A 27,457-nucleotide genomic window follows, 5' to 3' on the forward strand; every position below is an offset into this window, starting at 1 on the left:
TAGACGGAATAAGGCCCCCTGACCTTACCTAGGTACCTAACGAGTCTTGACTTAGGTGAAGGTACCTGCATTACATACAAACTTGAACTTACTTAAATACTATATCATATTAATTTAGGAAAAATATTTTTTCATTTATGTACTTACTTATTAAGAAGACAAAAGCTACAATGTTTTTGTTGTATGTAGGTATCTATTAAAGGAGTACAGGTATAACAATAAGTAGTTAGAGCGATAAGTAGGTACTTTCTTAGCTCAACCAATTAATAACCATTTATTATATCTGCGTCTTTTCATGATATAATATTGTGTTTAAAACGTCAAAAATTTAAAGTACAATTTATCACACGCAAGCTAGAAGAACTAAGTATATTATGCACGCAAACTTGATGGTATACAAGGATAAATTTTTCTAGACATATCATATGTAACCTGAATATTAGAAATTTTTGTAAAAATGAGAATGAAAATTCGTTCGTGAGTCTTTCAATATTGCGCTCCCGTGTCCCAATCTGCGACAAGAAACAAAGATGAGGCGGATTATTATAGGCCTTGCGTAATACTACTTAGAATCTGGAAGGGCTTAGCTTCATAAATACTAAAATATATCTACACTTAGTAAACGGCACAAGTCGTGAGCACAGGTGAACAATGGCCGGGGCGAAAGTCTGTACAAATTGGATGAAAGTGTACTGAAGCTGCATGGCATATATGAGCTAGTAGCAGAGTTGTTAATCCTACTGTTTTAACGAAAGATTTCATGTGTTTATGATGTTATCCCTGTTTCTCATTTAAAGATTTACTGTTTTTTTAGCCCACCATCCTGTAAACATGACTTAGCATGTTACGTATCAAAAATTCGAAACAGAGCACATTTTTTTTCTCACGTCCGTAGCCTCGCATCTATTACTGCTGCTACTGCTATTTCTCTACTGATTGTTTAAAAATAATTTCCTGGTTTGCTAAGGTCAGAAACGTTGGTCAATAGACAACGGACATCTACTAGAACCAATCACGCGAAAAATCACGACCAATCACGAGTGTGATCACGACTTGTGCCTCTGCAGGTAGTATTTAATCGACGTAGAGCTCGAAGCGCGCGCGGCCCACGCGGCTGGAGCGGTCGTAGTAGATGTCGCGGGTCCAGATACGGCACTCCACGTTGATCAGCACTCCACCTAGAAAGGAAACACCACCTTAGGAACATTTTAAAAGCATAATTTATGTACAAAGTTTTGACAATTTTGACAAATTCGATTATGATAAATAACCACTCTGCAATAAGAGGTAGGTACGGGAGACTCCCTGTCTCTCTATGTCTTTTTTAATCGTTGCATATTTATTTTTCTTATTATTAACCCATTGAAGACTTAATATTGGAATAGGATTATATTATGTGGTTAGTCTTCCATGTGAAGGAAAATATTCAGTTTCAGCCTCCAGAACAACTTGTACTTGAACTACGTACACCTACATGTGAGACCTCTTGAATATTAGAAATAGATATTATGAGAAGTCTTTCAATCAGTATAATGGGCAACGATTAATAAGTAGTGGAGATTTGTGTTAAACAGAACGTAATAGACTATGTAGATTGATAATTTTTATTTAAATGCCTTCCCATCTCATGTTCTATTGCTATGTACTTACGTCGCGGATTTTCAAACAGTACGGCAACAATAGGCCCAGGGGTGTCATCAGGCAGATTCCTGGCTACATAGGGGATGCGGTCAGCAGTGTGCAACCGCCTGGTAGAAAACCCTGGAGGCATCCCTGCAGGGATGTATTGGATGGGCCCGATGTTCTCCTGGTCTGAAGGGAACTCTCCCTCGCAGGAAACCCACACAAAATCTCCGTATTTGTAGACAGGGTACTGACGCTGTATATGCAAATGAATATTATTTGTATTATTGTCCTATTCCTGGGCAAACACTTCAAATATAGCTTCAGCTAGTCAGAGGTTATATAATAATATTGTGTCCGCCCTACTAGAGATCGTACGGGCCTGTAAAATATACATTAGTAGCTGAATTTGACAAGTCGCAGTTCTTCAAGAGCCTAACAAGGTAGGTTAGTATAATTTTGGCGCCAATCGATAGGCACGAAATCTCTCTTTGGTTGACATAAAGTTAGGGGAAGGTGCTGTGTATTAACTAAGAAAAGAAAAACAACTTAGCTATACGAGTATAGAACATAGAATTTCTTTCTGATCTTTGAACATACCAAAGCCTGCTGAATGTGTCGCGGCATCTCGGGAGGAATGGGCAAATTTGCTGAGATGTTGTACGGCTCAGGGACCCAGTAGTGAATCTAAAAAAAATAATAAGCTCTATCATAATCACCTACATAAAATATACCTCATGCAAATTGTAATGTAAATTAACAATAAAATCTTTCTTTATCGTCAACATCACCAAGATTTGCAAATAAATAGAATTGTAATTCAATGCAGTTCTTTAATAAGCTATTTTTTTACAAACACTCTAAATTGACCTTACTTTTGATCCTGGTGTGATTTCTTTCATCTATACTCAATAATAGTACTTGACATAGACAAGTGGTCAGCCAAAACCCGCTGGTGCAAATTTTCTTCAATGCCACTTCTCTTATACTCACATATCCAAGCCTAAGGAACACACACGGCTTTCCGATGTTATATCCATAGAAATAGTCCGCAGTGCACGGAGTCCACATCTTCATGGCGACGTTACACGGCTCGGTGCGATGGACCTGATCCATCTGGTTGTGCGTCGAACACGGAGCCCGCGGCGGCACCTCCGGGGTCGTGGTCTCGTACTCTGGAATATCAGCTTTTGTTACAGCTGTATTTTCGACCTTCATAAGACATACTCGTATAGGTGTAGGTATCATTGAGATATTGAAAAACATCTTTAAGGATTACCGTTGAATTGAATTGATGAAAGTAATAAAAAATATTACCACCTGTGTACCTTTTTGAGATAAAAACGGTCCAGAAAATGATATATTCGTAGGTATACTAAATATCTTACCATTTATGTTGTTTAACAAACAGTCACAAACTTTTGAAGGAATCACAATAATTATAATTTTAGTAAAAGTAAGATGTGAAAGTTCGTAAATAGATATATCTGGATGCATCATCCTATTAACATTCCTTTTCATGAAGAAACAGTGGACAATTTCAATAAAATTACACTACTTTGACGATATCTCATGAAGAACAGTGAATAATTTAAAAAATCCTACCCTACTTTCACGATATCTCCGACATAGATAAAATTGTATCCGTTATTATTCACTAACCTCTAAGGAAGTCATTGGTGCGCCGGTACCAGTCGTGCCAGCTGCCTGCGTTGTCTGGGTTGAACCTGATCAGGGGCTGGTTGTAGGTGTCCTCAGGGGAGCGAGGCCATACCTCCAACTCTGCAGTGAAGTACAACAATAATTCAATTGGTTATCCAAGTAAAAATAGAATCGAAAAATGTGAATATATGTTGCATTCCCTATAATGAAGGCAGATTAATAATAGGTACTATATTAGTGGAATGGAGACTAAGAACTGGTCATAGAAACCGGGGCAGGTCTTTGATAAAATGGACTGATGACCTGGTCCACGTGGCGGGAAGAAATTGAATGAGGGCTGTCTTGAACAGAACATAGCGTGCAATGCAAGAGGCCTACACTCAGCAACGGGTGGAAATAAAGCTTGAACAAGAAGAAAACCATTGTATCTACGAATTATAAGAGTTATCTTCACGCTATGTCACAATTAAGGCGCATTGCAATATTTCGCACATTGGTACTATGGTACCGAAGTGGTCCTAGCATACGTACAGACTTACTGTAAGCTTTAAAGGGATAAATACACATTATAAGTGATAAATATTCGACACAAAAGAATGGTTAGGCTAGTTAATAATTGTTTTAATTTTGTATTTTAAATTATTTTTTCTTCCTTTTTGATTATACTACGACGTAATTAAAATATTCAATATTAACATTAATTAAATTACTGTCGTATAAACACTTACACACTTTTCACTTTTCGTCAAGTGTGTTCCGTCTCATGATGTGATATGGGACGAATCTATTCCTATATCGGGCACAAATTCCAGACTCCGGGCTGTTACTGAGCAGAAAAACCCAAATATCCCTTTACCCGACCTGGGATTCGAAACCAGGACCTCAGAGCGCTACCGTACCGCGCAAGCAGTACAACTACGCCACCGAGGCAGTTATATAGTATAAGCATGTAATATAAGATTGAGTAAATTCTCCTTACCGACGTAACGCTGAGGCAGAAGCAATCCAAGTAAGAGGCCGATTATTCCACCTGCAAAAGAACAATTGTATTATACTGTGCAGAATGAAGGAACTTGAAAACACGAGTCATCTAACACCTATATAATACCTATGATCTCTTTAAATACCTTCATGCGTCTTAAAGTTAGTAAAGGAGTAGAATATACTTCCTTAACAATACTTAATTAATTATTTAATATCTATTCTACAACTAATTACTGCTGTCAGTTTTAATGAAACTGGTTAATGCTATTACTTATTTAAAGAAGACACTCACGTCACACCATTCAACCTCAAAGAGGTGAAGAAAAAGTTTTGAAAGCTTAAAGCAGTGGAATTTTAAGGCTGTCGAAGTATATAAAATGCAAACGAGTAGCACTTTGTAAGATCCCAGGTTTTATTCTCAACAAGAAAGATCTTTGCATAGACGTTTTTTATTGTTTATACGAATAATAGGGAGAACAATTGCGAAATTTCACCTGTGATCACCCCATATGATGGAACTCAATAATCACAGGGTTTTGAATGTTTATAAATATGGTAGTCTACCTTTTGTTGACGGCTCCGCCCGCGTGATAAAGTTTTCCGATCTAAAGTCCCGCTATATATTTTCCCAGGGTAGAAAGTAGCCTAGATGTCGTTTCAAGAGTCTCAAACTATATCCATACCAAATTTTATCGACATCCGCTGGTAGTTTTTGAGTTCATCGTGTTCAGACAGGCAGACAAAGAAGGCGGAAAGTTCGTTTTAAAATAAAAATGTAAGAGGAACTATTCATACATGATTGTTGCGTAACTTAAACAGTTTACGCAGCGCACACAATGTAAGCACTAAAAAAATAAAATGTTTCCCGTTTTCGCGACATTGTTCATTGATGCTGCGCTCTTATGGGCCATATACCGTTATATAGCTTATAGCCTGAACTATCCAACAAAAATAGATCATTCGTCGTGGAAGGCAAATATTTTTTTAATTCGGACTAGTAGTTCTTGAGATTAGCGCGTTCAAACAAGCAAACAAACTCTTCAGCTTTATATAATAGTATAGATATATTACCAATTTAGTAATAATAAAAATATCAGTCACGTTTTACATTCAATTAAAAACAGCATTTTTTCCTAAATTATCAAAACTAAACCAAACAGAATTCAAAGTCTATTAAATATTATCTAGAACTCTACGTGTCCAATGTTAAAGATGCAAGTGAATGCATCCGACATTAAAACTGCGCCAATTAGACCTTTTAAATGCGAACGACATATTGGAATGCGTCCATTGTCCTACAAATAATACCTTTCAGTAAGAAGCCTTAGAACTGTTTCAACATAGAAAAATACTTCCTTTTTTTATAGCTAAGTCCTAATTGACCGCAACAATACTCGCGTACTTTTCATACAAATTAATGATGAAGCGAGCAGGCTCCAAACTTACGTAATGGTAAGAAACAGGATTGCCTATTAGTCAATCCGTAGGAACACCTTCCGAACTTTGAATTCTTAAGTCCTTCATAGGCACTGCGTTCCTCACCTTGAGACGTGAGAAAACCACAAGCTTAGGGCCGCAAACGAGTCGTTTCGCGGCACAAAGCAAACACTACTTTCGCAGAAAAAGACACCATACGATTACATACCCGATTAAAATAAAAGAGCTCACGCTAGCATTTTCAAACGGTAGGTAGAGGAGTAACTAATATATCCATGATCCAGTCAGATAAGCTTACAAACCTACTTCTGTCTTAGTTATGATTCCTAACCATTCTATAGAAACTAAATGCATCAAGCTAATCTCAAACTTTTCACAAGAATTTTTCAAATGAAACGCCATTAAAGATTTTGAAACTAATACATCCTAACACTCACCACGCCAGCCATAAAAAAAACTATAGTAAACTATAAATTACCAAAAATACCAAGAAAGCGAGTTAATTAGCATCTCACCTATAATTAAGACGACGACAGCTACTATCACTATGATCTTTATAGTACGTTTTTCAAGTCCCATTTTGGACGGGACGCGTCCGCCTGGCCAGCACGTCGAGACTGAATGAAGACGGGCTATCCGGGAACTGGGAGCTAATGGGATAAGGGATGAATACATTGCTGGCTGATATTCATTTATAAATTTTATTTATATTATTTAAATACGACTACTATGTGCGATAGATAGTTAAGAAGAGATAGTATAAGCATTTAAGAGTGTTGGAAAGCAAAGAAAAAAAATTGTATAGCAATGGCGAAGGATGAAGTTTTACAAAAGAGAACCCGGCACAACTTATAGGTTCTCAGAATATGCATAAATTCAGTCTGAAAATCGTGCATATGGTAAGATTTTTCATAAATTACGAAAGGGACAGGAATTGGGTTATATGGATGATTCGCCACTGTAGTACAGTCGCGGTGTAGTTCCTTCTACTCCCACTAGACCTTAGCAAACAAACACACATCACGCCTTTATCACCGAAGGGGTAGACAGACAAGAGGAGTAGGACGTAGAAGTACAACCAGGGCACCCACTTATCGCCAAACGTGTTCCGTCCTATGGTGTTCTGATTAGTGAGCAGAGAAACCCGGGATTCGAACCTGGAACCTCAGAGCAATGGTTGTACGGCGCACGCAATGCAACTACGCCAGTCTTACAGGCAGGCACACTAGGTTTGTTTGGACTAAACTCAAAACTAATAGAGGAGACTCGCAGCAGCTGATAATAAAAAATTATATAATATGCCTTCAGAATTAAGTCCGCCTCTATACTTTGTATAATATAAAGTGTAATAGATAAATAAATAATACACAGTTTTGGCCCCATCTAAGGGGAACCAGCCGAGCAACTACCCAGAATGGCAAACATGAGAGGCGGCAAATCAAGAGTGCCTTGCGGTTGCCCGGAGCTGTCAATTTTTTTTCGGGACCAGCCGGGCAAATATCGAGAGCGGCAAAAATGAGAGACGGCAAATCGTTGATGGCTAGTGGTTGCCCAAAGTCCTTAATGTTTTCTCCGGTAGAGAAAAATCACATAAAAATTACCATGATCAGCAGTCGACAAAAAGTATTTTTAGGTATTTTCTTTGGAATTGGGGCGGCGAATAATCGATCGATCGTGGCGTGTACAGAGCTGTTATTATCATTATAAAGCGGCTATATAGGTAGAGAGGTATTCTTAAACAATTTCAGAGAAGGAAAACTAAATATAAACAAATATCCATCCATTTAAATTATCTATCGACACGTTATTTGTAAATATCGTAGGTATTCCTTGTGTTTCCTTCCCTGAATACGAAATCTATACTGAATACTTTAATTTAAAACATCTCGAAGATTATTAAAATTTAATATTCCAAGAATAACTTTATCCAAAGTTCTCTGATCAATATAAACTGGTCTAAAAATAAAGCAGCAATGTATAGCGTGGTGGTGGTTGGCACTACCCCCAGCTCCGCAGACGGCGACGCTTCGCCTGGCGCCGGCGGGCGGCGGCGCGGCGCCATCGTACTAGCTCGTAAGGGCGAAAGTGTATGTAAACACGATTGTACTGAAAAATATACAAGTTTTGGAAGACAACTCTTTCCTACAAAAACCATTCAATAACTACTGCAAGATGTATCTATTTCATACCTCGCTTATCAAAAAATTATTAAATTATAATTAGTACTTATGTCTGAGAAATAAATTCAATATTAATATAATTTATTTTCATACGTGTTATTCACCCCACTTTACGATATGGTTCTTTATATTAATTTTCCATATAGCATAACTTTTAATATTGATTATGTTTTCTAATTGTTTTAAGTTTTCGAACATTGGTCTAAAGCTAGGCACTAATCCGATTCTTACCTACCTCTTTTCACAAAGATAGGTTTTCTCATATAAGATTCTAATATAACTGCACTTAAGGTTTATTACGGCAATAACCTGAATGGAAGGTTGGTCATTGTTAATTTTAATTTTAGTGGGTCAAGGATTTAGATGTATGTTTCTGGTAACCACGCCTTTTATCTTGGGAGAAATATAATTACATCCACAGAGTGGCTTAGTTATGTGACTTAGTTTAAGTTATACCTATCTATACTAATATATAAAGCTGAAAAGTTTGTTTGAACGCATTAATCTCAGAAACTACTAAACCGATTTTGATTTTTTCTTTAATATTCTTAATGCTATAAGCTACTTATTATCCCGGGAAAATATTTATCCCGGAAAACTTTTTCACACGAGAGGAGCCAGAGGCATAAGCTAAAGATTAATAATGTTAGTACCATAAACAAATTATAGTTACAAGGTATGAGTTCTTAATTAGTAGGTTTTAATTTCGAGACGCAATAATTTCAGAATATAATTTAAGAAATAATGTTATTTATACCTAGTAGTTATATTCATAACTTCATTTAATAAAAATATCTACTTAATTGTATTTCTAACAATAATTGTATGATGTTATCGTAAAAACTGTACCAACAGGAAACTTCATATCATGAAATCTCCATAACACTATCATGCAACGGAAATTACATCAACGAGTCGTTAGAGCACTAATCACTGGGCTGCCTAATACTAAACCTTCAGGTTCATATAACAACGTGAACTTCAAATATGAATGTTACAAGAAAATAATAATTCTACCACTTAGATTTTTCAATAGTATGTATAAAATATGGATTCAAAGTTATTATCCGCTATTTATCAATAAATGCATTTCGTATTCATATTCTCTACAATTTTATTGAACATCCTCTACAAGACGATAATATTTTAATTCCCACACACTAAAGACTCACATAATATATTACCTTACTGATGCGACAAATTAGTTGACAGTACCGTAAACATAAATAGCTGAATGGTTCAGGTGAGTATGGTAGGTTAGACAAAGAACTTGGAACTGGGACAGTGACATGGCGACCCGCTGAAGCGCGACTGTTCGGCGCCTGCCAGGAATAATAGCAAATGCGACGCTTTGTACAATGTTGCGTTAGTATTTTATTTGGTGATTTATATTAGAAATTAATTAAGTACTTTTATAACAAAAAAAAAAGAAATTAAAATATTCACTACCAAATTTATATTTTTCAGAGACAATATAATTATTTTTCCTAGACATATACTTTTATTTATTAAATCCAGTCGATATTAAAGGTGGGTAGGCGCCAGATAGAAGCTATTTTTTTGCATATCACGAGAATATTCATAAATAATATTCGTAAATACAATAATCTTATTTAAAGCTTTGCAATTTGGCTCCACGCAGTCTAGTCTTTAAATGTTGTTTTACTTTTTCGATGACACCATATCGTTAAACCTCGTACCGAACTATGAATAGTAGCCTAGATACATGCATCTTCCATTTAAGTTCATACCTGATGGTAAAAATAAAAACATAAGTACTATAAATTAGAAAATTATCCGCTTTGACATTGTATAAATAGCACAAAATATTATTGTCTACTAAAATGACTCTATTTATTAATTAATGATTTTTATTATTACATTTACTTACGAAAATCTTTAATCTCAAACTGATACATGACATAACTGCAATTAGACTTGATTTTGCGAAATTATAATATGTTCTTTTACATAACAATAATTTAGACTTCCCCTCTGTTTGATACAAACAATTATCAAAATGGGTTCCGCTTCATTTTTACGACACGCTCTACAATTATTAAATAAACTTAAATACCATGGATTATATAGGTAGTATTTGCATTGATTGAAGAGTAAGACAGACTAATGATATTTAAATAATATAGGGGTTCGAGTAGTAAGTAGTACTTGTACTTTCAAGAAGATAGCACAATTTTGGTAATCGTAACTTATTTGTCCATTCCGCCCTAAAGCAGCAAGGAGCACAAGCCCAGGATTCCTCATACCTGCGCCACGGAATGATGGCATAAATGACAAAACGTGTATTAGGTACGTACATAAATACCTATTAAATTTAGGCACTCAAAAGTTTATTTAACTAATTCCAAAAGAGTACAAAGCTCTGAGTGGCGGACGGTCCCTATATACTGATTCCTGCCGGCTTCCCTTTCGTAATTATGTAAAATTTTATTATCATTAGAACGATTTGGAGACCGCATTCATGCAGATTAATACCTACATATGTGACGTTGTGTTAGTGTTCCCTTTGGGAGAGTTTCACCCTTCGAACTGATATTTGCAATACTAAGATTTTATTCAGTACAAAAAATAAATGTCCAGAACTATACCTCTATTCTCTTAACAATATCTGTGTACCTATCTATTTCAGGCTCAAGGTAACATTATAGATTAACATTATTTCATTTTATAGACTATTGATGTCATGCATTCTGTACAAGGGCGAAGTTAGGTAATTGATTTTTAATTAATTTGGTTTTGTTTGTTGTTGCAGTGGTACTATCTAGGTATTAGATAAATTTGTGCATTCTCTTACGGCAGTGTCCTTAGTAAAACGGTGCGCTAACATTATTTTTGGAAGGTGTCCATTCGAAATTTATATTTTCTTTTTTTACTTGGTCGGCAAAGTGATCTCACTGCACCTGATGGTAAGTGGAGTGAGGTCCAATAGAATGTCGACTGACGAGAGATTACCCCTCGACAGTCGGCACGGAATCGGATATACATAGGCTAAATCCGGAATGCGACACACTAATGTAAAAAAAATGAAACATATTTCTAAAATATCTAATCTATACTTTGGTAGCTTAATTTTTTTTACAATATGGATGTTGATGTCTAACTAATTTTACGATGAAAATGGCATTAAAGTTGTTGATTTCGTGCATCTCCTCGTAAAGTAAATATCAGTTTAATTTATAACAACCATCCACCTGTCTATTGTTAACACTTTCGAATAAAGGAATCAAACCCAGTACTCTCGATCAACATACCATATTCACTAGACTTAGATTTTTTTTTAATGTTTCTTAGTTACTTTGTTATTATACTCGACAACCCACCATAACACAAAGTGGCTTAACACCATAATAGCTTGTAAGGGCAAATCTAATTATGATCAATCTTATGATATAATTATTGTATTATTTCTGGCATCAAGTAAGTACTAAGGCAAGACCTCAGAGGTAAGACTTTCCGTAGTTTGTAATGCTCTTTGGGCACTATATGAAGTAATTTTGACAGTGAATTAATAACTGAAACCATATATTTGTCTATTTGATACGATACCTACTTTACCATAAGTTATTCCACCATAGATGTAAAATAAAAAAGTGTAAGTTAAAACAAAATTAATATTAATAAAAAGTCATTTTAATTTTACATGCCTTAAGGTTTCTACTACAAGAGGAGAATTATTCTGAGCAGCGACATAGTTTTAGTCGGATTTATACACTTACATCATAATATCGGCATGAAACAACAACATGATAAAATAATCAGAAAACTGAAAACAGCATTTTAGGCGAAACTATTTGTTATTCGTCGATGATTATTATTTATTATTCTAGCACATTGTTCACAGAGGTAAAGACGAATATGTAATTTCATTTAGTAACACAATATCAAATTGATTCTGTATACGACAGCTTTTGGGGATAAGGAATGAAGGATTATAAATAAAACGCTCATGAAACCTACATTGGAACCAACTATTGCGTGTTTATTGACTCTCCGTCCGGAAAACATTACAATTATAATAAATATTAAATTTAAAAATGTCAACTTTGAAGCGTGTAATAGTGGCGCCTCGTGGCTTATTCTAAAACGAATACAAATAAAACGCCTTCTATAGGGCTATTGCTACGCCGCGCTGGTGACCGGAGACTCCACCTCCGCCTCCTGGCGACCTTGGCAGTGTGGGCCAAACGGCTGACGACTAACTGACCTCCCATGGGAATGTGAAGCGTGTGTATCCAGATATAATGACTAATTTCGTCTGAGATGATCCATACCTGCACTACAAGCCTCATCACTCGCTCATTTGTCCAATAACAATCTAAAATCAACAAATGGGCAACATTTTGGCAAACAAACGGTGAGCTTAGCGATAAGTTGACCTTGACCCGGGCCACTTGACCTTGTCGGTGACCTTGGGGTCAGTTAGTGGCCAGGCCTGGCTGTTTAAGAGCGGTCCACCATCAGCTCGAAGTGGACTGAGCCCCGCCGCTCGTAGCGGTCATAGAAGATGTTTTTGGCCCACGCCTTGCATTCTATGTTGATAAGGACACCAGCTGTAAGGAGGAAAAGATTGTGTTATAATACTAAATAAGTAATATGAAACAAGAAGAACATCATGTATTGCATAATTTTGAAAAAAAAAAAACTCATTTCCTTCTACCATTCTAACAGTATTATTAGAGTTCAAGGGTACTGATGATCATTTACCATGAAGTGTTTATGGGAAATTACAAACAAAGTACTGCCCGGCCTGGGATTTCAACCCAGGACCCTACAGTCCTGAGCTCACAAACGCTGCCCCCTAGACCAAGCAGGCGGGAGAAGCCACTTTCAATATAAAACCTGTATGTAAGAAGTATGTATATCCCAAATTCCTAACGCATATTGATGCCCCAAGATCCCCCTGTATACTCACTCCTAGGCTTCTCAAAGAGTACCGCCACGAGGGGACTCAGGTACCCCTCCTTATTGGAGAAGGGGTAGTAGTACGCCGGGAACCCTCGCCGCGGGATGTACTGCACGGGTCCGATGTTCTCCACGTCAGCAGGATTCTCTCCCTCGCAGGACACCCACACTGTGTTGGCTTCAGGCTTACCGGACTGGGGGATAAAAAATTACCTTCATTTCCATTTTATGTAATTAAGCAGTAACCTGGTTGTGGAATAGGAAACTCAACTTAGAGCACAGTATTTCGGGTTCTAAGTTGAGCTCTAACTTTTTAAACACCAGTGTGTTTGAGAGCTAAAGATGATGGCATCATAACTGTTTATGGTAGGCCCTCGATCTTGTCTTTAGACCTGAATCAGCTCTTCCCATCATAATATAATGGGACGCATAACATACCTAAGCTCTACGATCTCGTGACACGTCAGCTGTGAAGTTTCGAACTTATGTTTACGTATGTTTGTATGTAATTAATGTGGATACGTACGACCATCTTAATGTGTTGCTTCAAGTCTTCAGGCATGTGTTGGGGCAGATCTTCCGTGTTGTTGTACGGCTGTGGGATCCAGTTGAAAATCTGAAAATAAATGGAAAAATACCTCAATGTTTAAGTTGAATCTGTTTATGAATTCAATTCGTAATTTTAGATATTAACAAATATTTTTACTGTATCCATAAGGATATTGAAATATCTTTTAGTGATTTTACGCAACGCACGAACTAATTAAATGACTCTACTATTTTATTCCGTACATGATGACATCAGCTCGTATCTTCATTCATATTTAAGTCCCTAAGGTACAAAATAGCCTACTGCACTTGAGGCCCCAATAATTAAATATTTTTTGGAATCGGAGACTTGCTAGTCTCTACATATCACGTCCTAAATAAAATCCAATTTTTTTAGGTATAGACAGTGCTTAATATAGTGATATTAACCAACCTTGTTGAGCTTGAGGAAGACGCAGGGCCCGGCTTCTTCGTAGTTGTACTGGTTGGCTGGGGTGCAAGGGTTGAACTCGTCCACAGGCACGTCGCACACCTGCTTCTCGCCCACAGCGCCGCTGGTCGGCGTGCATGGCACTCGGTTCTCCGCGCCCTGAGCTTCGCCTGAACCACTGCCTTTCTTGCGGTATTCTGGGGGGAAAAGGTCGTTAACTTAATGAAACTTATCTTCTAGTTAAGTTAAATGCTTCAAGGTAACCGATAGATGAAACCTTTTTTTGTTATCGCTGCGTTAACTTTATATTTTTAGAAATTGAAAAGTTATTGAAATTTACAAGAATATACAAGATAAACTAGTTAAAGTTGAAAAGTTTGAATATCGATATTATACGCATCCTAATTGAGAAGCATTTATGTTAATATAAACAAATCGATCAATAATTTTTAATTCAGATTTAATAATTAATTACTTACTGAAATGTAACAAATAATTATGGATGGTGTATGTTTTGTTGGTTGTCCAAATAAATAAGTAAATTTGACAAAGTTTCCTTTATAGAACTCAGGGTTAAAGTGCAATAATTTTAATAAAAAATTTCCTAATCAATACTGAACTTATACTACGATGAAATAGTCACGTTGCTCCCAACGTCACATTGATTGTAACAAATCAATTGGTACGTACGGTCAAGGAAATCATCGATGATCTTGGCCCACTTAAGCACGGATCCCTTATCGTTCGCCTTGTAGTAGATCAGGGTGCTCTCCACGTTCGCAGAGTCGGGCATGGGTCGGAAGCCCAGACCTGAGTGAGAAGGAAAATTAAGTCCATAAAATTCTAAATAATTATAACATTAAAGTACTGTCTCAAAAAAAAAAGAAATTACTCATCTACAGTTTAGACAAAATAAGTATTAAAAAAGTTAAAATGAAAGCAAACATGAAAAGAAACATCAACAATAACCACCAACAATAAATATTATTTAATGTATTGGATAATTTCCAAAAAAATGAAATATCTTTATTTGAATTTGGATAAAATCGTTATAATACAAATATCTTTCAAAAATTATTAATAAATGTGAAGTATTTACCTGGATTGCTGCCGATCAGCGATCCGTCCAGTTGCCATTTAGGCATCTTGGAGTCCAGGGTCTGGTAGAAGATCGCCAGCATGGCCGCGAAGAAACCCACCAGCGCCGCATAGAAGATCAGGTAGAATAAAAGGATTTTTGCTGTGGACAAAAAATATTATAAGTAGTACAAGATTTTGATGTTACCTACTTTCATTGTCTTCTATAATGATGTAGAATGCTCTTCATTCCCTACTCATTACCAATTGGAAAAGGTAGTAATGGAATATAGCAGAAAAAATACTATTTATTGAGCCTGTTAAAAATATGATAAAATTTGAAGTACCTATAAACCATTCGTTTGACCGTCCTAGGACACGATGTCACCGAAGACAAAAATCAAAATTAGATAAGGCTTCTTGTAAGGTGTAACGTTACTTTTATTTTGTAACTGTGTTCAAAACACGACAGACAAGGAAAATCAAATTCGAAACACGGAGAGTTAGAAAATAAATTATAAAAAAAAAATTGAAATTGAAAGCGTGTGATGTTATATTACGTATTTCATAAAGACTCATTTCATCCTTCCATTTAATGGTAATTGGCAAGTGCAGTGCAGTCCAATTATTAATTTATAACACTACATGGTCAATCGTCTTCATCGACTGATTCGTTCTGACGAATTATAATAAAACCTTTTTTTCTATATACATAACAACCATAAGTTTTAAAGCTTTGATAAATTCCCTTTAAACATAACACAAGTCAACTATCCACCTATCCATGTGTTTACTGTTTAATCTACAAGTTGAAAAGCATCGGCCCAATTGAGGAGACGATCTCCAATGATCGGTTTCCTATCAAATTGATCCACTCTCGCTGTCGGCATTCTAACAACCTACGCTATAAGTACTATTCTATACAAAGAAACCACTAAAAATGAAGTAATATTAATTGGATAATTAAAAGATCCACGCGTAAATGTAAAGATGATTATGCATCAGGTAAGTTACAAAAAGAATAAGTACTATAAAAATCAAAGCATAAACCTTAATCATTTAATATTTATCTAGATAACTTATAATATTACCCTCACAAGCGCTAACTAGTGCGTAAGGATGTCATGTAATAATTAATACAGAAACTTAGCATCTGGTCGTCAACGGATACGCATCGAGGTTAAAGGCTGATTTTCAGTTCTTACATAATAATTACCATGACTTAGATTGCTAAGAACGAAGAGTTTCTGTGAAACAGATATGCAAATTATTCTTTAACACGCATAAAAGAGTTATAAACCCCTCCAAAAGCGAGGGTGAGGAAGGCTAGAGGGTGCCAAATGCGGCAAACTATAGAATAGTATTACATACCTACTAATATTTAGTATCAATGATTTTCGGAACACCACGCATCAAGCAAGACGTATGTTGCGGTAATCTCTAGGACTATTTGATCAATTGTAATAAATCCTTAACAGATAGAAAGCTGCACCGTGGGTATGGGTAGATAGCAGAGATGACAGCTCTTAAAGAGATCATAGACCTTCCAGCTAGGTTCAGTGACGATCTGCGAAAGGTCGCTGGTAAAATCTGAATGCGACAGGCCGAAGACAGGGTAAAATGTGCACAATGCACATATTGGAGGAGGTCTATATCCAGCAGTGCGCAAATATATAGGCTGATGTTGATGATGATGATGAAAGATACCTTAGAAGAGATACATTAGAGCAAAAATCCTTGGATGTTAGGTCATGGTTGGTTACACTGCTAATAGTATTTAGTATAGCATCAAGTTTCATCACTCATTTAATAAAAACAATCTTACAATCAGATGCCATCCATTTTAATAACGAACGAGAACTGAATTCACTCCTGACCTATTCATGAAACCTATATCCATTAAAATGTTCGTTATAAAGATATACTGCTCATAAATCATTATTCTGCTAGGCAATGGTACGCTTCTTGCATGTGAGTTTTTCTCTAGACAGGTGCTACCACCTTGTCAATTTTTATTAACAAACAGATAGCCCCTGGGCCTCCTGATAGAAATATTTATTGCTGTGCAATCGGGGTAAGCGCCATGGTGACTTGTATTCTTAAATATAATATAGAAGATCGACATACGTCTGCACCTCCTTTTACTAAACTTGATTTTTAAATAACTAAATTAGAAGATGAGTAGCTCCCTCGTCTGATGAATGTCACGCCTGTTCATTAATATGAACGCAAAAAACTGTGACCAATTTGACATGGCAGCGTATTATGCCCTTATAGTATTGTTTAAATCTCATAATGTCCAGTAATTAAACTGGCTACAATGTTCTTCAAACTGAGTCACTCGTGTATACAATACTGCATTATCTTTTTTGCGAAATTCTGTTTAAAAGCATTTCTTCATCATAATTCAGGACTCTAGTCTAAATAACTACACCCTATACAAGTCACCATAGTACTAAAACACTATGGATTTTGTAAGGTCCGTATTGCTGGCGAGGTCATGGAGATTGCGCGGTGGAGCGGACACTGCGCATGTGCACTGGATTTTCCAAATGTCGAAGGGTATTCCCAATACAGACTTCAGTTATTGCAGGGGTAGTCGATTACGTTAAAGCTATTAGACAATGGAAGGGTTGAATACCCAATAATGGATTCGCATAAATTTACTGTTTAATTCAGGTATTTCCAAGAACTTTTGTAGGTCTCAGATCATTGTCAATTGTCTTCCTAATGCAGTAAAAACGTATGAGAATCAATATAAAGGCAAACAGCAGCACATTTTTTATACCATATCATGAAAACAGAGAGAAAATAAATATCTAGAGAGTAGTGATTTTCTTTCTAAGCATCTATTATAAAATTCAATAGAAATTAAACAAAATCACCTACAATAGTATGAGTATCATACGCTATTTATGTATAAGTCAATAAAGAACATTATTGAAATCACGATGCGACGGCGACCAATTTAAAACGTCTCATATCAAGATGATTGTACACTTATGAACACGCAATATTATTATAAAGCTACTTATGATAGAAATACAGTTTAGCTAAGAATAAATTTGATGAGGTAGCAGGTGAAATGGCAGGAGATAGGCCAAAATAGCATATCTTCAACTTTTCAGTACTTAAACTAACTGAAATATTCTTCAACACGAAACTCTACATTGCCATCTACCTACTTATCGACAATAATGCATAAAGTAGTCTCTACCCAAACCTCCTATTAGTACTAAAAAAACTCAAAATATAATAGGTATAAGGTATAATGCTCAGATGTTATACAATAATATTTGCTGCGTTGTAAATTCTCTCTTGCTCTAATACTTATGATGAATTTTGCCTTTCGTCTACGCTGGGCCTGGCCTTATAGATTAAAGTGCTGAGAAATTGCAAGCTAACAGTTTCTCACAAGTCATGACGATTTTTTTCCCAGTTAAAGCGAGGCAAGACTACCTACTGAGTGTCTAGTTTTAGCTTGTCCAGAAAAATATTTTTTATTTAAATAAAGTTTCTTTTACAGACAACGGTAACGTTAAAATGAAAAACCAAAAGGAGACCCAAAAGCAAGTGCTTTTCCTAGTCAGGCTCTAACCACAATTATCACAAAATACCTACATGTTCTTTATCTATGAACGCATTTCAGCCTATATTTATTAATCCTTGGAGCGGTGCACGTGATTAATCTAAAGATGACTTCGTTTAATAACACTTTGGTACTAACATTACTTCTAGGTTCACTGCTATTGACTATAAACTGCGTGCAAGCGTGATTGTTACTTTAATTAAGCAAAGAAGCTACTGCCTTGTAGTGAAATGAACCAGTTAATAAGAACTTACTGCGATTACTGGCATTTCTTTTAGGTTATACATACGACGGATCAAGCAAGGTAAGAAAAAAGTAATAGAAGGAGCGAAGAAACGTCAGGAAATTATTTAGGACCTCAATGTTTGAAAGGGAAGAAAGAAGGAATAGAAGGAACAGAGAAACATTAGCAAATTCCTTAGGACCTCAATGTGTACGCCATTCAGTGTGGCACTCAATTTAGTATCAATATTACCCCAGACTGATCTGCAAACGGCAGTACCCCAAAACGGACCTTCAATACTACATTCTTTCTCGAGAAAAAATATTTTATCAAATTAATTACGGAATCCATCGTCTAATGATTTTGCAAGTGTGTTGTTCGCCTTACCCATGTCCATAGACATTATTTAGTTTCCCCGCTGCCCTCGTTTCAACAAGTCAATTAGTTGTAGCGTTGATGACCAGAAATAGGGTTATTAGCTAAAATAGAACGCCAACTGGTGACTGACATGTTTGTAGACTCGTAAATACCAGGTTAACAGCTGTTCATAAAGTATAATGGAAGAAGGAATTCATACAATATCTTAGATTAGTCTAAATAAAGAAAGTCAAATGATTTAGTTGTAGATCGATGATGATAAACCTCTTGAACCGAAGGAACACCAACCAGAATTTCAAATTTCAAAGTACATAGTGATTCTTTGACTGACATTATCATCATTAAGCTTCCTACAATGTCCTTCAACTCAGAATACAACAATCCTTCCACTCGACGTAGCAATCGAAATGCCCAAGCGGTGGTACCTATCCTGATTGACTTTCGCATACGAGAGACCTCTAATATTCAAAGTATCTATAATTAATGTCAATAGCTCATGAATCTTAGCATTAATTATTTTAAAACTCATTTGTGCTGAAAACTTAAAGTTTTATTTTAGTATTTCCATTTGGTCTGAAAACGTAATATCAACCCCACTGACAGAGTTTCAGTTTAATTACCTTGCGCTTGCAACTAGAATAGGTTAACGATCCTCGTCAGTTTTTAATTACTTTACTAAACCATAACTCAAAGTATAATCAAATATTATAGAGTCTATATTTCATTAATAATGCCTTTTAGGAGCTATCTATAACCAAATACAATAAATAATAGAAAATGCGTAATATTCCGTAGACTTCATTAGTTCTTTAGGTAATAGTATCTCATGTTTAGGGGAGGCCAATAATTAGCTCTGGACTTCCTGTAGCAGGTGTAGTGTAGTTACGTAACTATAGTGTATATAAATAGTTTATCTGTGAAGTCTTAACTGAAGTGAGCCACCTACTCTTTTGTCGTATTATGCAATGAAACTTTGATATCTTGGTTTGCAAGCAACCCTGGAAACAATTTCCGAGACCAAGCTATCGCCAACTCGGGAAGGTCTCAATTTCAATGTAGGAAATATTATAGGGTTAGATTCAGGTAAAGAAAATAAAAAAAAAAGCATATTGTAATAAAAATTGAGAGATATTTGCAGTTATAGATGTGGAACTCATTGGATGAATAACACGAGAAATATATATTTGGAAAGGTTTAGGAAAGGCCTAAACAGTAGAGACGACCACGTAACACTATATTATACATATACCTACAAAACAATTTTTCAATATTTTAGTTTTAATTCCTATGTAAAATGTAGTAGGAAATAAAAGATATTGTCATTTTTTGTTTCTATTGTAATTAATACCAAAAAGAAGAATGTTTATGATTGCTCTATGACTGGTGTCTCCGCACTTCCCATTGCATGACATCCACCGCTTAGAAGACTTATGCGTGCTAAGCGCATGTTTGTATTGGTACATAATTAGAAGTATTTATATTTAAAATAACCTTATCTAGTAGCAGCTTGGAGGTGACTATATCTCATCAAGTCTTGGAGAAGTAGACACGATGCGAATTTTTTTTCGAGATCGATTATTGTTCCTATTAGTCTCAACGGTTGTAAAAAGCCATTTTGTCTGTAGCTCCTAGTTTTTAATCACACATAAGAGAAATTAGAGCGTTTTTATTCGTTTCGAAAAAATATGCAGTTATAATCAATAATTAATTTATAGAACAGGACCTGTCACAACATGGAAGAAAGATTTTATTATTTCTCAGAGCAGTCCCAATCTTTAAGCAGGGCTGTGTTGAAGTATGGAATATTTTGTCTCTTTGTTACTATGGCGCCGTGCAGACTACTCTCTCTGTAGTCGGTCCCTCAGGATTGAGGATGGTGGTCATCACTGGATGTATCCGCATTCAGAGCGGATTTTTTGTCTCTACCGATTTCTGTTCATTGCATCTTCAACTAGTTTATGGAACTTGATAAATGTGCAGACTACTACGGAAGAAATAATTGCTTCAGCAACTTCAGGAACTGTGAATTTTCATATAGGAGTGTAGTAATTCTCGACAACATTTTATAGCGTTTGTTGGACGGCAAAGTGACTTTAATACTTCTTAGGAAATAAATGAATTAAACATCCACAGATCCCTTAACATATTCTACTCCATATACGACCATACTTTCTCAACATGAGATGGTGGTCAGGATCTGCTCGAGTTATGAAGCTGCTGATTTCACAATGCTTGATAGTTAAGTTCTCACCTATTGAATGCCCGGTGCCTCCACAAATATCTTGAGAGACTCCTAGTAAGAAGGTAACTCTATTCAAGATCAAAGGCTTGACCAAAATTATTCCTTAGTAGAACTGATTTACGGTCAATTATTGCATAATCGGGAAAGAAAACAGATTGAATGTTATGCGGAAGTATTTTTACGTGGCATGTTTATTATGGCAGTTCATAGATATGTTATTTGTGCCTCCGTGATGTGACAAGCAACTTTTTCATTTGTGTCCCAGGAATCTTACGTAAGCTTTTGCCAAAATTTCGAAAATTGTATTATTTCATCCGAGAATCAAACTTAAGACATTGTCCTTGATTTCTCTTCCTAGAACGCCACTATTTGGCCAATTAGGCGATTATGAGTCGTATATACTATAATAAACTATTGATAAATAGGCCATTTGCAGATTATTATGGTAGAATTCGTCCTTGGATCGATCGCTGCAAGGACGCTGCGCGCGCACCGCGACCGCCCCGCGGCGCTAGTGGCGCGCAACCGAGGCGCCAAAACGGAAAAAGGCGCCATCAGACAAAGAGAATTTATTTATCTATGACTATTTCCGATATAATGCTTTATCTATTTCCATTTATGAATTCTTTTAATCGTATTTAGTTCGATAGAAATAATATTTATTTATGCTGTTATATGTTATTTTATCAAATTGCAGATACTTTGAATGAAAAATTATGTACTAGATTGAAACCTTATTTAAAATATATGCACATACCCTTTCACAAAAAATAAATGTAATTTACACAAATATTTTAACTATCTTTCAAATCTTTTGTGATTACGTAACGGTCTTCGTTCACAATATTCTGTCTAGAATTTTAAAAATATATTTGACATTCCATTTTTAAATTAAATTTCGAACAATATGATAGTTTATCAACGTAAGATTAGACACATTTCCCTCCAAAAAAAACATTAAAAATATTACTCACCCCAACTGGATCCCGTGCGGCCGAGGAATTGTCCAGTCTCGGAGTTCCAGAGGAATATTCTGAAAGCCTCCCATTTCCCCAGGTCCGGCGGCGGGGCGTAGTACTGCTCAGCGACTTTAGTCTTGTCCGCCATGTTCACTTGCCGAGCCGGACTGCGGTTTGGAATCGATTGTGAGCGCCTTCGCCCCTAACGCGCTCTGTCCCCGCGCCGTCTGCCCCTCTCTCGCCTTAAACCCCTGCAACCCTCATTCGCCCCTTACGTAACGATTACGTAACAATGCGCGCGCAGCTTTCCGTCTCTGCGTGGACTACCAGTTTCGCTGAACCCTCAGCTGCCTTTTATAGCCTTTGGAAACAAGCCGGGATATACTGGACGTTATGCCCATATCTGTCGACACTTCAGCTGGTACATATTGAGAGGAATAATAGATCTTCATAAACTGGGTATAGAAAATTGCAAACAAAGCAAAGTGTTTCCCGTGTGCTTTATTGCATTGACATAAGGAGAGGTTTTGCTTAAATTGTGCTTATTATAAGTTTGTTACAAATATAGTACGGGGTTTCCTAGTGTATAGAAAAATTGATATCACGGCTGCGCAGTGCGCAGACTAGATTTAGGCCAGTAATAGCTAATGAGCGTACTAGCGGGTAGCTCTTGGAAATTGTTCTAAAAATACATCCATTATACGAAAAATGTTTTATTTATTACCTTATTTATTTCATGTTCATTTATAAGTTTTTGAAAGACATTAAAATTCATCAACAACCTCTTAGCTTGCAATTTAAAGTAAGTGTGGTGTGCTCTACGAGGGTAGATAGAGTCACTTAGTCTATTTCTGCCGCCAAACAACGATATAATACTAGGCACTACGTTTTCTTTTAAAGGACATAATCGCCACAACATAATATTTAATGTTTCAAAATTACCAGGGGCCTTATTCTCTATCCCGCACGTTATTTTGACAGTGTGTAACAAGCACGTAACACAACGCATCATGTTTAGGACTATAGAAATTTGGCTTACAGAATACCATTCCACGCACACACACATTTCTCGAAGATAACATGACACGGCCGCGTTACGCGTCTACACTTTCATACAGAATAAGGGCCCAGCACCCTGAAGTACCTAAAATTTATTTAACATCTCGGATCAGATTGCTATTATTTATGGGCAGGCGTTAACACCATCATGAGGAGGACTTACGTATTATGCATTCATCAATCAATCTTAAACGAATACAGGACTTTTACAACACAAATTCGAGTTTATTATTAACGTATTAGATACCTAATTGTTTCGTCTTTGACTTAAATTGTTTGATGCACGAAAGTGCTGAAAAAGGGTAAACAAAAATGTTTTAGTTAAACACTGATTAACGTTTATTACTTTTATCTAATATTGTTTATTTGTCATCGGTGTTGTAAAAAAATATATAAAATATCTGCTTCTTATAGCATTATGTATTTAGCCGTTTTATAAGTACATGCCTACTGTTATTCATCTTCTTTTTCTGTCCGATTGTCTTTTACTACAATGTAGAGTCGATGCAATACATATTTTACTCATGTCGCAGAACTAAACTTCATTTTTACCTACGGGATGTGGACGTATTCTGAAGTATTTGATTCTAGGCTTTAATTAAAAGACCCGCAAGCCTTCCCTAATTATCGATTCTGGGACTTCGCAATCCCCACCCCATAGTATTATAGGAAAGCAGCGACAAGTTTAGAACTATTATTACTGACTATTAACAATAACGAATTCAGTATAGTCTATAAAGACGGCTTTTCGCCACGACGCAAAAGTAATTAAAACGCGCAATAAACGCGATACATTCGGAAACCCTGTACTTTTACATATAAATTTGAGGTCTAAAAACACACAGAAAGCATTCATAGGTAGGTATCAGAAATACTATTCAACAAAAATGATTTCTTATATTTACACGAATGTTATACATTGAAATAAAACTAACGGTTTTTATCGCGGTTATTTATATTATTTTCGGCATTTCGAAGACTTTGCAGCCTCAATGGTCACTATTCGTCGAGTCAAATTGCTCTTGGTGGCGTCGGCATGACGCGGCGTATGAGATATACCCCTAATGCATAACCACAGGCTGGTAACGACGATAGACAAATAATAAAAAACCAAACACTATACGGAAATAAATTTCCAACTCCTCCCTATCTTTCTATTTGATTAATTTCGTTACGGGATAAAGACAAATTAGTTTTCCCTGAGACTCGCTGAGCTTCACCGCTCGGTGTCATAAAATGCGTGCCACTGCTGATCCTGACTCAAAGGAGTTGTAGTGGCGGGTGTGAGGGCGGGAAAATTCTCTGGACGGAAATAAGGGAACCCGTTGTCTAAAATGAGAACATGGATCGTATTTAAGAAAATATTGTAATATATTCGTTAATAAGGGTCAACTGACACAAGTTTCTATGAAGGATTCATAATATGTATTGCGTACAATGATCACTAATCATTAGCAGCAAATACCCATTTCATGTTACACCATGTTCAATAATATTATCAGTAAGTAAAACGCATTAGACGACAAATGTAGTTGGATACTTGATTTGTTTGGGATCATTTGTTAGTAGGTATCTCGTAAGCGAGAGACCGTCTGCGTAGGTACCACCGTACTGTCTATTTCTATGTTGCTTTTGGTAGGATATATTTTATATCTGCCCGGACAGCGACCACTACAAGGTGTTAGAACCCGCCATAGTGGCCCACGTAAGTGTCGCGTTCTGGGATCAGCATGTATATATCCGGTTCCAAGAGGCCGGCATAATTGTGTCGACTGTCGAGGGATAATCATGTCTTGTCAGTCCACATTCTATTGAACCCCTCTGCACTTACCACCAAGTGTAGTGGAGTCAATTTGCCGTTCACCTATTAAAAATACACTGGTATGCACACACTGTTTTGTTCCGAAGGACAAAAGAAAAAGCCATGTTTAACCAACTGTACCCATTTCTAGAAAAACATAATCTACTTGATGAATGCCAAAATGGCTTTAGAAAATCTAAATCTACTACATCTGCAGTTTATAGATATGTACAAACTGCCCTTGAGCACATAGACAATAAAAAAATTGTTTTAGGACTATTACTCGACATGACGAAAGCTTATGATAGGGTATCGCACTCTATACTATTGTCAAAGTTATACGGATCTGGTATACGCGGACCTGCTTTTCTTTGGTTTCAGTCTTACTTGAATAATAGAAAACAAATAGTGCAAATTAAACACCATGACATCCAAACACACGAAATTAAAAATATAAGATCTAATATGAAAACTCTAACTTGTTCAATTCCACAAGGAAGTGTCCTAGGGTGCATCTTGTTCCTAATATATATAAATGACCTCCCAAAAACTCTTAATAAAGAAATAGCACTACCAATATTGTTTGCAGATGATATTTCAGTATTGATCAAATGTGAAAATAATGACAACATCAATACTATTATGAGTGATACAATGGATACTATAACATGTTGGCTTAATGAACACAATTTAGAAGTAAATTATAGTAAAAGTAAGATCATGCAATTTAAATCTTATAAAACCCGCTCTCTTATGATAAACTTTAATTATTTAAACACCCATATTATAGAAAAGTAGAGTCATTTAGTCTATTAGGTATTCAGGTTGACACACATTTTAATTGGAAATCCCATATAGAACATATCATTAGTAAATTATCAAAATTCACTTATGCACTTTTTGAAATTAAATACAGTACCGACACACAAAGTGCATTGTCGGCATATTATGCTTATGCTCACTCATGGCTGAAATATGGAGTTATGTTATGGGGAAATAGTGTAAATGCAAAAGATTTATTCATTATACAAAAGAAATGTTTAAGAATTATAGCTCAAATAGATAATAGACAAAGCTGTAGACCCTACTTCATTAAATATAAAATATTAACTTTACCATCGATATATATTCAAGACTTATGTACATATGTTTTCAAGAATAGTAATAACTTTAAAACATTAACCCAACTGCATAATATAAACACTCGCCACAAGACGAACCTCTACTTACCACTGTCTAGAACAAAAATGCTCCATGATAGCCCATATTATATGGCAGTTAAAATATTTAATAAACTACCAGATGAAATCAAAACTGAACCAAAATTTGCTATATTTAACAAAAACTTAAAAATACCTGGTACAGAATTGTTATTATACAGTAGATGAATATTTTAAGAATCACTAGGAAAGAAGCAAAATTGTATGTTGGATGTTATAAATATTAAGTATTGTTTTTATATAAGTAATAGTTTTAATTCATTATCTAAATATTATATATAGTAAATTGTTATTAATGTAGCGTCCTCAAATTTGCAATGTCTGAAAAGGACTACTAAGTCATAAGAACATAAAATGTAACAACAGCAATTATTATACACTTAGTAAGCAAATAAATAAATAAATAAATAAATAAACATTGTAGCCAACCTTATTACTAGACATTATAGGACTTAACATTGTATGTCTCAGGATGATGAGCGCAGTGGAGTGTCACGCAGTACTTTGTAATTCGAAGCTCTGAATGAAGTTACTATAATAGGGCGAGTTTTTACTACCAGGTGAGTGACATGCTTATTTCATTAAATTACAATAAAAAAAAATATACCTTAAGCCGGCAAACGAGCACTTACATTGTAGCCACTGTAACTACTGGACGTAAGACTCAACATCTCATGTCTCAGGATGGCGAGCGCAGTGGAATACCTTAAGTACTTTGTAATTCAAGGTGTCGGTTGATGTTTCTATTTATGGGTGTATCGCTTACTATCAGGCGAACGGCAAGCTCGTCTCGTCATTCAAGACAATAAAAAAAAATAGTTTCCCGTATTCTTTACCGCTCATTCAACAATATCAGAAAAATTGTGGATGTGAAGCCGTCGGCGAGCCTTGACTCTAACCACATTTCATTTAAAACAATCATACATTACCCTTTTATTCTCGAGAGGGTAGGCAAAGGTGGGACAGTGGCACTCACAAATAAAATAAAAAAACAACATTTACCAGTTAAAATTAACAAAGCACACTTCCACGAACGAAGTTCGGTATCAACTAACTCCACGAACGCACAATCAAACCGATAACATTACTTACATTATAATATTGGGAGGTTAAAGGTCTAC

General features: G+C 35.9%; 2 protein-coding genes across 2 annotated transcripts; both read right to left on the bottom strand.

Annotated features, from left to right (window-relative positions):
• Positions 1-892: 892 nt before the first annotated feature.
• Positions 893-6,304, bottom strand: LOC115445348 (sodium/potassium-transporting ATPase subunit beta-2). Its single transcript, XM_030171582.2, has 7 exons — positions 6,222-6,304; positions 4,265-4,315; positions 3,286-3,405; positions 2,617-2,798; positions 2,224-2,310; positions 1,651-1,879; positions 893-1,178 (listed from the first exon to the last, which is right to left on the bottom strand). Exons 1-7 carry the CDS (start codon positions 6,283-6,285, stop codon positions 1,075-1,077), a joined length of 837 nt encoding a protein of 278 aa, XP_030027442.2. The 5' UTR covers positions 6,286-6,304; the 3' UTR covers positions 893-1,074.
• Positions 6,305-11,856: 5,552 nt separating this feature from the next.
• LOC115445353 (sodium/potassium-transporting ATPase subunit beta-2) lies at positions 11,857-27,368 on the bottom strand. The gene is made up of 8 exons (XM_030171587.2): positions 27,339-27,368; positions 22,272-22,423; positions 14,888-15,028; positions 14,479-14,598; positions 13,792-13,985; positions 13,336-13,425; positions 12,820-13,003; positions 11,857-12,457 (listed from the first exon to the last, which is right to left on the bottom strand). The coding sequence occupies exons 2-8, from the start codon at positions 22,402-22,404 to the stop codon at positions 12,348-12,350; spliced, it is 972 nt and encodes a 323-aa protein (XP_030027447.2). The 5' UTR covers positions 22,405-22,423; positions 27,339-27,368; the 3' UTR covers positions 11,857-12,347.
• Positions 27,369-27,457: the final 89 nt, after the last annotated feature.

This window comes from Manduca sexta, chromosome 23 (assembly GCF_014839805.1).
Source record: "Manduca sexta isolate Smith_Timp_Sample1 chromosome 23, JHU_Msex_v1.0, whole genome shotgun sequence".
Taxonomy (NCBI): domain Eukaryota; kingdom Metazoa; phylum Arthropoda; class Insecta; order Lepidoptera; family Sphingidae; genus Manduca; species Manduca sexta.